Source organism: Mugil cephalus, chromosome 19 (assembly GCF_022458985.1).
Source record: "Mugil cephalus isolate CIBA_MC_2020 chromosome 19, CIBA_Mcephalus_1.1, whole genome shotgun sequence".
Classification (NCBI taxonomy): Eukaryota; Metazoa; Chordata; class Actinopteri; order Mugiliformes; family Mugilidae; genus Mugil; species Mugil cephalus.
The window spans coordinates 11534027-11550554 of NC_061788.1; the positions used below are offsets into that span (position 1 = coordinate 11534027).

Sequence of the window (16528 nt, forward strand, 5' to 3'; positions counted from 1 at the left end):
AACAGGCTGTCTGGATAAATAAGAGCACGTTCCTCTAGTCTGAGAACTAAATTCAGTCCTATTACCTCTACCTACTGCTACAGAGTGTCAGATCTTTCTCAAGACAAATGAGAAAGCATTGGGTATATTCTTTCATTTGAGCTCATAGATTGAATCACTGACGTTTCAATTATTTACTGACAACAGCAAACTGCTTCATATTCAGTCATGAAGACTTTTAATCTCTCACATAAATTACATTTTAACCCGCACTATATCCTAGGATTAAAGTTGAATATGTTTTATAACCTACAGTGTATATTGGTATATTCTCAGGGCATTATAAAAAATATGGAAATCATGTTCCACAAAATTGTTTTAACCTTGGATGCATTTTTTAAAGTAGTCGTATCACACTAGTTGGTTTTAAAACTGTTTCATTATAGTTAATGACAACTTGTTTCTGCTTAAATTGAAGCAGTTTATAATTCCTAGATTCAATCAACTATTTCTAGGTTAAGGAATGAAAACTGTTGCAGTAAAAGTTTGCTTTTTATTGGTAAAGAAAAAAAAACAGCAACATCAGAGATGCATACAAATTACAGGCCACCTCCATCAGCAATTCACACGTTAAAAAGAAAGACAGGCGAGGCTCACAGTCGGCATGTGTCACTACTCTAAAAGGCTCACTAATTTTACGATACTGATCAGCTTCACAGGTTCCCATATCGGAAATAACTTCATATTCAAAGCTACTGAAATGTGACACACACACACAAAAGGAAAATTTTGTTAATTTAAGAAGCAGTTTTACTGTTTAACTTGATAGTTGCGGAGTTGTGTAATTTCTCTCGGACGATATTTCAACACCTGTGTGTATTGACTAAAAATGTTACATCACAACCCAGGATTTCTTTATAAAAGAAACATCCAATGTGTTATACAACGGTCGAATGCAGCGGTCAATCTCAGAAAAAACAAAATCACAACAATCCTGTTTCCAGACAACACATGGTTGCGTAAAAAACAAAGGAAAATTGATTTAAGGCTGTGAGGAGGAGCAGGTTGTTCAGAGGTTTCTGACTATGGAATGTATATCAAGAAATATCAACATAGCGTGAGGAGGCCTGGGTTTACAAAAAAGATGATAAAATTCAGAATTACAAAAACTTTCCTCCAATTCCTCAATTGCTGGCGGGGCCCGTCTACCGATAGTGACGGGGTGGGGGGCTATGGTGCTGTGGGGGGTGCCTCCTGGGGGGTGGACTATGCCGTGACATAGCATGGCGGGGAGGAGACTGGTAGCGCGAAGGTGGAGAACCTCTGTTATGGTAGGGGGGAGGAGAATAGCGCCCCCTGGATCTGGAGCGTGACCGGCTGTAGTTAGGAGTGCCTCTCTCCTCATAGACACGGATGTAAGCGGTCTCACCCTGGAAAAAAAGAAAACTTCATGACATTTCCACCTTTCACCATCTTAAGGTAAAGAACAATAATCAACATAGTTGGGACTCACTTGATGCGAACGGAACTCAGTCCGGTCCAGTCTGCGCAGTGCGTACTCCATGTCCTCTCTGCGGAGAAACTCCACTACACCTTCACCGTCTCGCTGCACGTCTGCAAAGCAAACATCTCCTGCTTCGCGCATGTGGTCCTTCAGATCCTGCCAGCTCCCACTTGGTGGTAAACCTGGAATGTGGGAAAAAAAAAAAAAACAATGTGATTGCGGGGTGAACTTAGTTCCCTACTTTGATTGCCTGCCACTAAACCCTAAAATCATGGCAGTGATAGGTTTTATTGTTTGTACAGTGTCCTAAGGTTTTCATGAAGTCTGATATTAACGGCAAATTAAACTTAAGCTGGATGTTAATGGAGAAGTGGGTTGGGATTTGTTTTTGCTCATACATTTCGTAAATGTCATTAGGTATATTGCAGGATCTCTATGATAAAGGAAGTGGTGTGTCTGAACTGCATCGCAACAAGTCACTGAACTACTTTGTGTCTGGCAGGTTTTTCAGGAAGTGCTTATTGGCAAATATTTTCTCCAGTGGAGTAACCAATAGCAAAGATAAGCGTTAAATAGAGTTGGCAATTCTCAAACGGACAGTAGCATTTACTGTCACAAATATTTATTTTGCTTTCTATTTATTTTGTCTCTAGCGAGGTATAACTCAACCACTTCTCCTGGCATTTCCAAGTATGACACACATTTTGACAGTCAAAGGCAGCCTTGCTAATAAAGGAGACTGTAAATATGTGACAATTTAATTGAAATTGTTAGGCAAGTGACCATAATAAGTAATATTGTACTTTAATATGGCTAGTTAAGACAGAATATTAAATGAAACCTTTTTTGTGATTTTGTGTTAGATACACAGTCTGCTTATATGGCTTGTACAAACATTAAAAAAACAATTAATGGTACACAATGATAAAATGACACCTACCAGTAACTATAGCCAGGGGTTTGGGATTATTCAGCCAACATGACCGGTTTCAGTATACTCTTTTGTTTTTCATGACTTTAGGAGCAGACTTGACCTCATCCATTTGAGCCCTTTGACCTCCAGTCCGCCACGAGAAAGAGAAAAACACATCTGCCTACGTCTCATGAAATCCTCTACTAGTTCCCTGGTCCTCCAGTCCGCCCCGAGAAAGGAATCTTTCTACAACTCACGGCGTCTTCTACTAGTTCCCTGGTCCTCCAGTCCGCCACGAGAAAGAAAGGAAGGAATCTTTCTACGACTCATGGCGTCCTCTACTAGTTCCCTGGTCCTCCAGTCCGCAATGAGAAAGGAATCTTTCTACAACTCACGGCGTCTTCTACTAGTTCCCTGGTCCTCCAGTCCGCCCCGAGAAAGGAATCTTTCTACAACTCACGGCGTCTTCTACTAGTTCCCTGGTCCTCCAGTCCGCCCCGAGAAAGGAATCTTTCTACAACTCACGGCGTCTTCTACTAGTTCCCTGGTCCTCCAGTCCGCCACGAGAAAGAGAGAAAGGAATCTTTCTACGACTCATGGTGTCCTCTACTAGTTCCCTGGTCCTGAAGTCCGCCACGAAAAAGGAATCTTTCTACAACTCACGGCATCCTTTACTAGTTCCCTGGTCCTGAAGTCCGCCACAAGAAACAGAGAAAGGAATCTTTCTACGACTCGTGGCATCCTCTACTAGTTCTCTTGTCTTCCAGTCCACGATGAGAAAGAGAGAAAGGTATCTGCCTATGCCCCATTAAGTCCTCTACTAGTTCCCTTGTCCTCCAGTCCGCCGAGAGAAAGGAATCTTTCTATGACTCATGATGTCTTTTACTAGTTCCCTTGTCCTCCAGTCCGCAATGAGAAAGAGAGACATGTATCTGCCTATGACTCATGACGTCCATCTACTTGTCCATTTGTCCTCCAGTCCGCCACGAGAAAGTGAACATATCTGCCTATGATGCCTATGTCCACCTTCCTACTAGACTTGACCTCCAGGCCACACCAGGAGAGAGATATATTCTAACTGGCTACGACTCATTAGCTCCACCTACCAGTCACTAGGACCCGGAATTCAGATCTTCGAGTTGGGGGTCCAAACCTTCCTCTTGGTCCTCCTCCACCGCCCCCCATTGGACCAGATTTTGCACCAGAGGATCGAGGATACTCAACACGCAGCTTGGAGTCCCCATATCCATATCCATTCCTTCCATAAACTGCGTCATCTGCATCCCTAAGAGGAGAGAGCACAGAACTCCTTACCAAGGCACACCTATCGGACATAGGTCGGATAGGCTGTGTCCATCTATCCTTTGCTGGCAGTCACTGGAGAGGATATTATACCACAAAATTTAAGATGTCCAACAAGGGGTATGTGATTCGACTTGGCAAAAACCTTTCCAAAAAACTCACCGTGGGTCTTCAAATCGGATGAAGGCAAAAGGGATAGTGCCTCTATTGTTCTTTAATTCAATTTCACGAATTTTTCCATATTTGTAGAAGAGATCCTCAATGTCTCTCTCCTGAACGTCCATGGGAAGATTCCCAACGTAGATCCGGCCTTCGGACATGGTGGTGGAGAGGATGGCACTGCTGACACAGAATGGGGGGCACCTGCAGACTTTAAGATCACTTCTTGCTTTCACAAATAGCTGCGGAATTGGTCCTTATCCTATTCCTAGATCCAATCCAAAACTCCAAAAATAAATCTTTAAACCAGGGATGCAGCCATGACAGTAGTAAATGATGAGTTCAAGAAAAATGGCACAGGACCTTGGATCCAAGCCTGAAAACTTTAAAACACAGGGTAATGAATGTCCAACAATCTTAATATTGGTTCATATCATATAGGATAGTGAAACTTAACTTATGAGCATCACATGAAGAAAAATTACTATGTAACTGAGAAATACATCCGACCCACTTAAATACTCATCACTTCACTCTCCTTTTCTTGCTTGATATTAGCTTAAAATTCTCACATATTGGCTAACATTAATGCTGGACTAGTAACGCCTTTTAACACATGTGGTTCCACTTTCATATTTCCAGATACCTCTTTAGCTCTGCAATTTTCTAATTGATTGTTTTGTATCAATAAAGGATCTGTAAGGTCAACTGATGAGGTTTGGAGGTACAGACACTTGACACATGTGGCGAAAGTTTCAGTCGCCATTGTTGAAAGTGAAGAAGGAGTTGAAACAATAATTAACCCAACTGGCACAGCGGCGTCTACCTTTTGGGTGGCGTAGTTACAGAGTGAGCCAGACACCAGCGTATGCTACGTGTAAAGATTATGGCGTCTAGGTTCCAGTACTCTAAAAGTGTTTTTAAGCCCCATCTACATTTAAAAGGTTTCGTCATTGTCTCATGCTTTGTAGATCACAGGTGTTAGGGAGTGGACGTTCCAGGCTAGAACTTGCTAAATTTCATTAACATGACACATGCACAAGAAGAGACTAGCAGTGATGTACCAATAAGAGACCATGGCACCTGCATTTACATATTTTGCAGCTGTGTTTCAGAGCAAGGGAGGGGACCCTGTCTTTGTCATTGGGCTTCAACACGCATTAGATATGATTTCTGGTCCCTTTTTTCATCACGCTGTAACAGCACCGATGAGTAACTAAAAAAACACATTCAGTTAAAAAACTGGCGTCTGAAGGCCACTGCAAACTATTCATGTCTTTTCATATAATGATCGAACATGTATGAAGTTTTTTTTATGTACTATATGGAATTATGTGCCATTTTGGCAAATTGATTTTATATAAATAGCCATTAAGTGTTTTAAAAGTGTCAATTAATACACTCTCTCTCTCTCACACACACACAGCATACTATTTTTTCTATATTTTGTTACTCGAATGCTGCCTTGTTTGTTTGTAACATATGTTTTTACATTGTTTATATTCTTATTTTTATTGTTTAGTCCACCCATATGTGCACCAACTGTGTGATTGCTGATGTCTCCGCTGATGTTAACAATGGGAATTTCCCAATTGTGGCATATCTTCAACGCATATCTTATCTTAACACAATTCATATTTTTCATTCATTTATTTTTTGCGTTGTACACAAACAAAGTATGCACACGTTGCATTGTCTTTTCAAGACTCTTCCTTCATTTCCGGGGCCTTGAAAATCCTGTCTAGTAACACACTTGCTGAACCTGTTTGGTGCCTCTCAGGAAAAAAAAAAAAAACCCACAGATTGATAATTCATTGTAAAATATAATTTGCCAGAATATCGAAGAATATCCCGATTAATACATCCGTTTGAATATTAATATAACAGCAACAGCCAATGAAGGTGGCTGCATATCATTCAACCTTCATGTTGCACTTCAATACAACGTTGGGGCTACAGCTAGCGGCTAGGTAAATAGCGTTAGCTAACGACGACAACGTTGTTTGACGAAAAATATTTTCTAATGCAAATCGTTGATAAACAAACATGTAATACCGCCGACTCGACCGGGCAGTTCAGCACCTGTGTGGTTTGAACGTAAAGGACAGCTCTGACGCGAACATCGACAGTAGTGACACCGGGTCAGACTCTTTGTTGATAACGTGAGGTCGGCTATTTCGACTTCGGCTAAGACTATATATATTTCATACTAACATAGCGCCGATTACATTCGGTCAATGAAAGATGCGAAAGCAATATTTAGATTCTTAAAACGGTTCGATTACCTTTCAAAGTAAGTGAAAAGGTCTTCTTTTGTAGATTTAATGCTACCGGTTAGCACACTAGGTTTCTCCCGTGGCAAGTTAGTTAGCAGCCTAACCAGCGAGCGGCTAGCTTCTTCTTCTACTTTCAATTTCCGATAGACACCAAACAGCGGTGACGCGCGACGTCCTTCTTCTTCTTCCTCTTATTTTCTTCGAGGTTAACAGTTATTGTGCACAATATCGCCACCAGTTGGTAAGAAGTGTACACTCGTTTGCTTCTTTTTGACAGTGTTGAGTATAATAATTATAAGACAATGCGTGTGGATGATTTTATGTTAAAGGGTTAACTGTTTAACGATTTAAAAACAAAGAAAAACAGGTGATGGCAAACAAAATTTCGTTGTAACTTATGTGCAATGACCGTTAAAGTCCTTTAACCACAGACAGTAAGAGTTGGCGCGTGATACCAAGCAACGTGACGTCACAATGAGGGAGGACACGCCCCCTTCCCTACATCAGTCGAGACTTGGAGAAGGCAGAGATTTCAGTCTAAGTCTGTGGTCTCCGAGGTCCAGAAAGGAAAGGACATCATGTCGTACACTAAGTTTGCAGCAGCTCTCGTCAGGGCGAACGCCGGCAGTATCAGACAAATAAGCGCTTCACCTGCGAGATGCCGGTCGACAGTCGCATCCACCAAGACCCAAGAGGAGAAAGAGGTGGATGGCTGCCCCGTGGTGGAAGCAGTGCCGGTTGAACTCATCAGTCAGACGAAGGTTGCTGCAAACACGCCGCTGAATAAAATCCTCATCGACTTCGACAACACCGAGGAAGCCTACAAAAGCAAAGGTAACATGGAACTGCTCCGAAGTCTGCTGGTATTCAAGCTCTGCACGTTTGACTTCCTCGTTGAAAAGAACAAAGAGGTGAGTTGATCTTTTCTCGAAGATGTAATAACTAAAAACTGTTTATTTTTAAATTCATCTAAAAAACCAAAAAAATATTTTACAAGTATAGTGTTTAAAATAGCATTTAAAAAAATACAAAAGTCAAACTCATGTGTTAAACTTAATCACGTCTTCCTGTCCTTTCTTGTTAGTTGATGGAGCTGAGTAAGAAGTTTCTCGGTCAGCAGATGTTTGAGAAGATGATGAAGATGACCTTCTATGGCCAGTTTGTGGCAGGGGAAGACCACAACTCCATCAAACCTTTAATTCAGAAGAACCAGGCCTTCGGAGTTGGGGCAGTTTTGGACTACAGCGTGGAAGAAGACATAACTCAAGAGGAGGCAGAGAAGAAGGAAATGGAGTAAGTAATGATCACATGTGACAGAGCTGACTGAATACAAAAAACATCATAAACTGCGGTACGAGTTATGCTTAAATGCTTATTACCCGGTGCAGTAGCACATATTGTGGTCACAGCTGCTCCACGTAAGTGTCTGTTTCTGGTCTGATCCCATGTCTGTTTGTGACGCTAATGATTCCTGGAAATGAAAGGGACCTTGAAGAGATGTACAGAACAACCCCCCATCCATGCATGGTTGTAATAGGAGACACACACTGGAATGAGCTGTTACAGGAATAAATAAATAAACATACATAATATATATGTTAAATATATATTAAATAACATCATCTTTACAATAGGTCCAGTAAAAATTTGTTCTAATGTGAACTATTAGATTTAAATAAATGTATTTACATGCTGGTTTGAAGGTTACACCAAAGCATTTAGGGCATTCTGGTCATCAGGCTCTCCACATGCACACTACATACCATACATATTATAGGGGCCCCACCTCACTATTCCCTTGACTCTTCTACCGGACTATACCAAACATTATACACATTTAGAAAATAGTATCTATATTTTAAATACACGTTGTAAGTCTGTTTTTATCACATCAGGTAAATTTTGCAATCTTTGACCTCATCATATGTCTGTGAAATGTTTTAGCTCCTTTATTTACATTTAGATAGTGTGTAAAATATTCCACTGGACTGTACTTTGAGGTCAGTTCATTATCATCTTATCACTTCACATATAGCTTCTGTAATGCTTCTTATCTGTGATGTAATTTAAAGTATGACCCCCCTCGGATAAACAGTCTACAATCACAGCCCCAACGTGTTTCATTTCAAGCAGCAAAACAGTGCTCGTTCTCTATTGGCCAACCAGGACAGACCCCTCTCCTCTGATTGGCCGAGCCGGCTATTCGGCTGGGGAGTGTGCCTCGTGAAAGGGCTCCCAACCTTTCCGGAGAAATGTTCTCGATCCTTTGATGAGTCACGGCACACACAAGCGCAAGGAAGCGTTACGCAACGCACCTTAAGGGAACTTACCATATTTGGGATTGCTTCACTGAGCACAAACACACACACGCTGAAACTAAACACTATTTATGCTCCGATTAAGATCAAGATCATCTATAGAAGGAAAGGGCTGTTTACGCCACAGAAAAGACAGAAGATTGGTTGTAACAAAATTCTGTCTTCTTTTCCCTTTTCACATTCACAGTTGCATATCAGAGTTTGTTTTTTTTCCTTTTCCCGCTAATATCAGAAATATCTAATATCTAATACCCTACTCCCTCTTTTTCAGTTCATGTGTTTCTGAAGCAGAGAAAGAAAGTCCAGGTATGTAAACAAATTGTGTCGTGTTTAATGCTGCGCAATTTCTCAGCTCCTACACGCTTCAAATATCGACTAAAGAAGTGCAGTGCCAGTTAGGAGGTGGGGCTGAACCTCTTTCAAATTCAGCTCAGTTGGGCTCCAGTGTCGGGGTGGGTATTCATAGTCATGTGGCCATGTGCTCTTGTCTGGGTAGCACTGGTTGTATCTGGATCCAGAGTGGCCTGAAATGGCCAGTACAGCTGGAAGCATTGACGTAAAGCTCGGTCTCCGTTGGTGTCAGCTGTTTATTTAATAAATTAATAATTGATAACCTATGAAAGAGCCCATGGAGCCTGCTGGTGGTGACGCATTAAATCCCATTATGCAGACTCTTTTAAGCATAAAGGAAATGAAATGTTATCTTACATCCTGTCCCATATTTTTTAATTTTTTTACAGTACTATGCTGTAAAGTCTGAATATCGTGGCTTATCTCAGTAATAAAAACATAATATAACACTGTTTCAAAAAAAAAAAAAAAAATAGCAGCTAAAACAAATTTCTTGCCACTTCAGGTGCTGATCATCGTGAGAAGAAGTACAAGGCCCATCGCCAGTTTGGAGACCGGCGTGGAGGAGTCATCAGTGCTCGCACCTACTTCTACGCAGATGAGGCCAAATGTGACAACCAGATGGAGACATTCATAAACTGCATTAAAGCCTCTGGTGAGCACAGAGGAAGCAATTAAGGCACAATATACACTGTTATTACAGCAACAATAACAAAATCTATGCTGTATAAAGGCGCTGTGGATTACAGAATGCATATGCAACAAAATACAGTTACGCAACATAACGCATGGTAACACATAAAGTTTGTCTTCAATTTCAGGTGGAGCTTCGTCTGATGGATTTTCTGCCATCAAAATGACTGCACTGGGACGTCCACAGTTCCTTGTAAGATTAATATCAACTTGATGGCTTTAAGAGGAAGTTATATTCATTTGGCAACAGAATTTTTGTGCAAACAGTTTATAGCCTGAGATATATTCTTGGGGGAATGTAGGACAGTAGGGTAATAAAACATAAAAAAGGGTGGTTTACTTATGTTAATGATTTGAGTTGGTGCCAGTCACTCCTCAGTCATTCAAAATGATTCAAGTGGCAGGGAAATTAACCACGTTTCCTGAGGGAGTCGGTAGGTTCACGCCCCAGTGTCTCAGTTTTGCCAGTTAATGCCAGTAACTTTATGCAAAAATGGACAAAATGAAACACAGTGTGGTGTTCCTGCCATCTTGCAGGTGCTTCTTGACTTTAACTAGCTCCAAGCTAGCTCAGAAATTAGCAAAGAAGCAGAAATGATTGCTGATGACTTAATTTTTGTCCTAGATTTGGGCATTTTAACTTGGATGTTTAAGACTCACTTTTAGTGCTAGCCTCAAGTGGCCATTCAAGGAATTGCAGTTTGTGGCACTTTATTTTTTATTAACACTGAAAAGGAACTGTAATAGTCTTTAAACCAATTATTGACATCACAGTTAGTATAATATGTTATTTCCTTTTTTGTTAACATTGTACATAAAGTATTCTAACTTGATAATATATCGTTCTGTGTTTGAACAGCTCCAGTTTTCAGAAGTCCTGGTTAAGTGGAGACAGTTCTTTAACACACTTGCAGCACTACAGGGCAAATCCGAAATGATGGTACTGGAACAGAAGCTGGAGCTGGAACAACTCAAGGTGTGTCCGGCCTTCAGAAATGCCTAATGCAGGTTCACGCATGCTGCTGTCTAAAGATGTCAAGTTGTGTTTTTGACTTTCTGCGCCTCTGGATTGTTTTTAACTGTTGAAATATTTCCTCTCAGGAAAGTCTAACTCGTCTGGGCGTTGGAGCCAAAGATGACATTGATAACTGGTTTACAGGAGAGAAGCTGGGCTTGTCGGGGTAGGATTTTGCGGGAGTCTTCGCTTCTAATTAATCTCCATCAAAGATATTCCAATCACAATGACTTTAAAATACTTCATAATATAATACTTTTCATTTATTTATTTTTTTTCCACATCTTATTTTCAGAACTATTGACCTGCTCGACTGGAACAGTTTAATAAACGACACAACAAAAATCTCAAATCTGCTTATGGTGCCGAATGTTGAGGTGAGTCATGTTGATCGTTAGTGGCGTGACTTGAAAAGAGAAGGGGCAATAAATTGACTGTTGGTATCTCAAGAGGTTAAACAGTTGTTTAAAATCGTTAATGGACATTTGGCACCTTATCAGGCCACGTTTTTCCACTGTGCAAAAAAAAAGGGAGAAAGCTTGAAAACAATCTCAGTAGATACACTTCTCCACAGGTGACGCACACAGTCAAATCCATATGTGTTTGAACATTTTTTTTCTTGTCATTTTAGCAGCTTAACAAAGGATATTAAAGTTTCAACTCCTGATAATATGGGACTGTGTGTAAACATTGTTGTAATTTCTACACCTTTCCTTCTATTTGGATATAAATACGAGTCTGCACTTAAAGCCTTTTTTTAATAGCTGGAACCTCATCTGTTAAAATGGTTTAATGTCTAGACATGGGATTGTGGGAGCATGTTGGGACAAGTCTTGGATCTTTTTCCATCAAGATATTTGAGTTTCCAGTGAAATATTAGATCCTCTTACCGCAAATAAATATTTTAGTCAGTTAGAAATTATGACACAGAACAAAATGCTAGGGGCAAGCAAAGGACTGAAAAAAAATATTTGTGTTTTGGTTGAGCAGACAGGCCACCTGGAACCTTTGCTGAACAAATTCACGTCTGAGGAGGAGCGGCAGATGAAGAGGATGCTGCAGAGAGTCGACGTTCTGGCCAAGGTGAGCGAACCAAATCAAAAACATGCTGTTTTATTGATTAAACATATTTATTAGAGGAAACGCAGCATCTCGTGCTACAGACTCTTAATTGTTACCTGTCGTTTGTTTTGTTTCTGCACGGCACAGATGGGAAAAGAAACATATATATGAAAATGCTTAAAGAAGCTTCCGTGTATTAAAATGTGGTTAAATCCTCTGCGCTGCAGTATGCCAATGAGAATGGGGTGAGGCTGATGGTGGACGCCGAACAGACGTACTTCCAACCAGCCATTAGTCGACTGACGCTGGAAATGCAGAGAAAATTCAACAGAGAAAAGCCGGTGATTTTCAACACGTATCAGTGTTATCTCAAGGTGAGACTGCAGTACGTTACGGCTAATCACGACAACTGATAATTTATGACTGATATATCATATTTATCTCAGCTCAAAAACAGCAACGTTGCATCAGTGTGTAACGTTCAGGGCACTGAAGGCAACAAAGAAAAATAAAGACAAGTTTCTTACTTGTCTAGACCCAATAGTCTGTTGTGTAGCACCTTGTAATTATGAGTCAGTTTTCTCCTAATTATGAGAAAAGTCATAATAATATTGTAACATCAAACGCTCTTTTGCGTCAGCCATATTACAGAAGTATTAAGAACTACGTGGAGACGTAACTAATGATTTTGGTCAGTGGGTAATTTTTTAGTTTCACGTTAATTAGGACGCCTATGACAACGTGACCGTGGATGTTGAGCTGTCTCGACGTGAGGGCTGGTACTTTGGCGCCAAGCTCGTCCGCGGAGCTTACATGTACCAGGAGAGAGCCAGGGCACAGGAGATCGGCTACGAAGATCCAATAAACCCGGACTACGAAGCCACTAACAGGATGTATCACAAGTAAGTCTCTAAAATATTACTTTCAAGACCCTCCGGGACATGAGGCTAACGCATGTACGAATCCCAACCATGTGACTTGTTGTGTGTCCAGGTGCTTGGAGTACGTGCTGGAGGAAATTGAACACAGCAGGAAGGCGAACATCATGGTCGCGACCCACAACGAGGACACAGTGAAATTCACCCTGGATAAGTACGTTTTCTGCAGATTTTCTTTGCACATACATAAGACGTAAAGCTCTCATTCATAAAGGATTAACCCTAATGGTTAACCATGGTGCCTGTGGTATCGCTCTAATTAAACATATCCTTTGCAAACTTTCCAAAGCAGTTATAGGATTTAAAGAGATTGCAACATCAATGGTGGAAAACCTCGCCGCGGCTCGGATTGCATAAGAGCCCTCTAACCTGCGTCACCCTCTTTTTCTTGCAGGATGAATGAGATGGGCCTTTCACCCACTGAGAACAAAGTTTACTTTGGACAGCTGCTGGGCATGTGTGACCAGATCAGCTTCCCGCTCGGTATGTTCCACTCGGCTCGTTTAGTGAAAGCAAACAGAACGTTACAGAATAGCGGGGGGGGCCTTACGTGGAGCGGACATGTGGCCACTGAAACATGGTACCTACATGTGTCAGCTTTTCTATAATCAGGAGGCTGCTGACCCCAGACACGCTCGCTGCAATCTGTAGATATGTGGAAGGGCAAGAACTCCCAAGTTCTCAGTGTCCTCAACTGTCGAGCAACCCAATGTTGCGTCAGACTCGTCTCGATGGAGCGCACGCTATCAGCGTGAACACATCACCTCCCGAAATCCCGTGGCTGCTATCAGACACAACGCTGGGTAAATAATCAGGGGTAACTGAGGCACTGTGTTAAGTTCAAACCAGAGGAAAAGGCTTTAACCTCTTGATTTTTTTTTCAGGGTGTGCTGCAACAATGCGTTTTGCTGCAGATAAATGGGTGGGGGTTAATGCTGTAGCTTTTATTACTCACCGGAGATATAGCACCTTGTTTAACCTTGTGATATCGCTTGATACGTGATATCAACCGCACAGTTTTCTCGACATGGCCATGGAACCTCGACCATTAGACAAACAAATCAAACGTATCATTCATTTGTTCATTTTACATCGACATTGCTTGAAGATGTAAATACACTGAAGAAAAATTTCATATATAAACAAGATTTCAAGACTGGAAGACAAGATTTCGAAGAAATATAGGGAGTATTGGAAATGTGTTTAATTCAATAATCCCTTATTTGCATATTAAAACATTGAATTTCTGCAAACTTCTAATACAAAAGTTAATTGTCTTAGTTTAAAGTAATATAGTGGGGTGTTATATATGTCCACTACATATAATTATTCACCGTACATTCATTAAAAAAAATGCTTTAATATTCTGCACCATTATTTCAGCTTGGCAAACAGATATTGAGTGGATTTGGCTGTTTCTCTGCCGTGCGTCGGTCATGACAGCGAACGCACGCACGGTGGAGACAGCGAACGCCCCGTTTTTTAAGTCGCATCTTGGCAACTCGTGCTTTGTTTTTGAAAACAGGTCAGGCCGGTTTTCCAGTCTACAAGTATGTCCCGTATGGCCCCGTCAACGAGGTGATTCCCTATCTGTCCCGGCGCGCTCAAGAGAACCGCGGCTTCATGAAGGGGTCCCAGAGGGAGCGAAGCCTGCTGTGGAAGGAGCTGAAGCGCAGGCTGCTGGGCGGGCAGGTTTTCTATAAGCCCGTCTACTGAGTCACAAGACTCTAACTCCAAGATGTCTGTAAGCATTCCACTGTCTGTAATGTGTCGCTACGAGCTAGCCCCTCCCTGTAGTGGAAATCTTATTTATTTTCTATGGGTTGCTAGGAAACGAATTTAATACTGACTGATCTCAGTAGTGTGGATTGTGAGATGGAGTTGTTCTTCTTTTCGGAGTTAATGTGATGAAGAGTAGTTTAAAGGGATACTTACGGTTAATATATGTATGGTATTTATTAGTTGTCAGTCGATGATGGAAGGCACGGCCCAGTTTGAAGAAGCAAAGAGGACAATCAGAACAGAGGCCGAGCAAAGAACTGCTGCTTATGTGATCAGCAACCATAACCCAGAACAGGTCCTGCCAGGTTAAATGTGTGTTTTATGTTTAGAGCATTATCACTGCTCTACACCGCTGTCACACAGACGGTTCTGACCAGGAACGGAAGCTGTTCTCCAGTCACTAAGTGTTCGGCACACTCAAAGTACACAGAAGTCATCTGAGGTTTGCACATGTTAATCCGCACAAGCATCACAAAATGACACAGACAAACAAAACACTTGAGACTGTAACCTGAAACTCCCGTGCCCTGAGATGCAAAATTGTTATTTTTTTGTCAGACTGACAAAAAAATAACAATCGGGTCAGGTGGATTTGATATTACTGGGAATTCGCATCTGCTTCTCCAAACCATTTTTTAGGTATTTCAATAACTATGGAAAATAATAACCATCCCTTTAAAGCACCATGCTAATTTACATTACAGTTACATTACAGTAATTTACATTACAGTAATGCAATAATTGCTGTTATCTGACTCTAAATCAGTAATGGTTCATTTAAAATCTGTGTAATCCTGACGGTAATTTGTGAATGAAAACATGTAGTCAGGATCCTTTTTAAAGAAGGGTCGTGTTTCTAAATGATCATTCTGCTTGTACATAAAAGCTGTCATTTGCTTTGTAGTAATTTAAGTGCCTCGTGAATGTTTTTAACAAGATTTACTGCAAGCAATCAGCTACTGTACAACTATTATTTTTTTTCTGTGTGTTTTATACTTGTAAATTGTTTTAATCCGTGTATTTATCACTGATGTTATTTGTCATCGAACAAATATTTGATAGCTTTGTGCATTGGAGTAACTTTGAAAACTTTAAAATATGTAAGAGTGCCTTCCGATATAGATATATATCTACGTGCCTGGTTTTGAGTCACGAGCTGCTAAAAAGGCTGCACCACAGTTCAGATGATTATCTTTTCAGCCTGTCATGATCTTTACACACTGATGTTCCTGGGACAAAAAAAGGAGACTGAGTGCAAACCTTTACTGTGGATTAATGTAAGCAAGCAAACCGCCTGTTCCCCAGAAGTGATTGTTTGCAGTAGCTAACTTACATTTTGTCTCTGGCTGAGCAAACACCAAACAAAGAGCGACTCGGTGCGATCCGTTTCAGGCATCAGTCACGCTTCAGGCGGCTCCATTATTTATACGTGCCAGATGGTCCTACCTAAAAAAAAAATAAAAAATACTGTGAATTCAAGAACATCTTCTGGTTATCCAACACGCACAGCTGCAGGTGTTCGCAAAACAGGAACTGTTTTGACCTGTGCCCCAGAATGTTCCTGAAACACGCCACGGGGCTGCGGCTCAGATTTATTTTGTGGAAACTGCACCCAATCTTCTAAGTATCCCAAGGCCGTTGCATCATCTGCCTGGGCGGTGAAACTGCGACTGTATTGTAAAGTTCATTTTACGAAGACTGGTCGAGTCAGATCTTGTGGTTTCGTTGGCTGCCTGGTGTCATCGTATGAAAGGCCGTGGTTGGCTGTTGAAGAAAACTTGAAAAGAGGTCCGGATCTGAAAATGCTGTACTTACCGGAACTTTTGTAGCTGATGTTGGAGTTATTGTATATTCCACTACAATAATATGAACACGCTGCCATTATTGACCTGCTTGTCCCCTTATGATTTGCAACGAGTTACTAAAGCAGTAACGTTTTAAGATGCGATTGAATTTGTTGTATTTGTTTTTTTTTTTCTGTGTTCTTGTAGAGAACATTTTGCACACTTGTAAAAATAGAAACATGTGGGACTGTTGATTAAATACAATAAAAATGAAACAATGAAATAAGAACACATCTCCTTCTTTTGTCATTCAAAGTTATGCAAACTATCAGTGGAGTCATCCTGGCTGGACAGACGCAGCCCCGCTCATATCTCTCGCTGGAGTAGATCTCCACGGCACATCTGCTCGTGCTCTGATGTGTTCTGATATCAGTGCCGCGCTGAGGTCACCT

At 41.1% G+C, this 16528-nt stretch overlaps 2 protein-coding genes across 6 annotated transcripts; one reads left to right on the forward strand and one right to left on the reverse strand.

The window, feature by feature from the left end:
- Positions 1–512: 512 nt before the first annotated feature.
- srsf9 (serine and arginine rich splicing factor 9) lies at positions 513–6311 on the reverse strand. Of its 5 annotated transcripts, none has more exons than XM_047570262.1 (5): positions 6143–6311; positions 3861–4037; positions 3503–3681; positions 1493–1665; positions 513–1409 (listed from the first exon to the last, which is right to left on the reverse strand). In XM_047570262.1, exons 2-5 carry the CDS (start codon positions 4016–4018, stop codon positions 1185–1187), a joined length of 735 nt encoding a protein of 244 aa, XP_047426218.1. In that variant the 5' UTR covers positions 4019–4037; positions 6143–6311; the 3' UTR covers positions 513–1184. The 5 variants fall into 5 exon arrangements, with proteins under 5 accessions (XP_047426218.1, XP_047426222.1, XP_047426220.1 ...); XM_047570266.1 differs by having other exon boundaries at positions 3861–4040; XM_047570264.1 differs by having other exon boundaries at positions 3861–4061.
- Positions 6312–6636: 325 nt separating this feature from the next.
- Positions 6637–16365, forward strand: LOC124996880 (proline dehydrogenase 1, mitochondrial-like). Its single transcript, XM_047570260.1, has 14 exons — positions 6637–7044; positions 7218–7426; positions 8723–8757; positions 9308–9457; positions 9624–9688; positions 10355–10471; positions 10597–10676; positions 10806–10887; positions 11501–11593; positions 11800–11946; positions 12299–12474; positions 12566–12664; positions 12905–12993; positions 14036–16365. Exons 1-14 carry the CDS (start codon positions 6712–6714, stop codon positions 14224–14226), a joined length of 1866 nt encoding a protein of 621 aa, XP_047426216.1. The 5' UTR covers positions 6637–6711; the 3' UTR covers positions 14227–16365.
- The last annotated feature ends 163 nt before the right edge of the window (positions 16366–16528 follow it).

What these genes read in the sequence shown, in the direction of transcription:
- LOC124996880 (XM_047570260.1), top strand. Translation starts at nt 6,712, where the DNA reads ATGTCGTACACTAAGTTTGCAGCAGCTCTCGTCAGGGCGAACGCCGGC. An exon ending in CGTATCAGTGTTATCTCAAG is followed by an intron (nt 11,947 to 12,298) that starts GTGAGACTGCAG and finishes CACGTTAATTAG; the next exon opens with GACGCCTATGACAACGTGAC. An exon ending in GTGAAATTCACCCTGGATAA is followed by an intron (nt 12,665 to 12,904) that starts GTACGTTTTCTG and finishes TTTTTCTTGCAG; the next exon opens with GATGAATGAGATGGGCCTTT.
- srsf9 (XM_047570262.1), bottom strand. Translation starts at nt 4,018, where the DNA reads ATGTCCGAAGGCCGGATCTACGTTGGGAATCTTCCCATGGACGTTCAG. An exon ending in ATCCGATTTGAAGACCCACG is followed by an intron (nt 3,682 to 3,860) that starts GTGAGTTTTTTG and finishes CTCTCCTCTTAG; the next exon opens with GGATGCAGATGACGCAGTTT. An exon ending in ATTCCGGGTCCTAGTGACTG is followed by an intron (nt 1,666 to 3,502) that starts GTAGGTGGAGCT and finishes CCCACATTCCAG; the next exon opens with GTTTACCACCAAGTGGGAGC.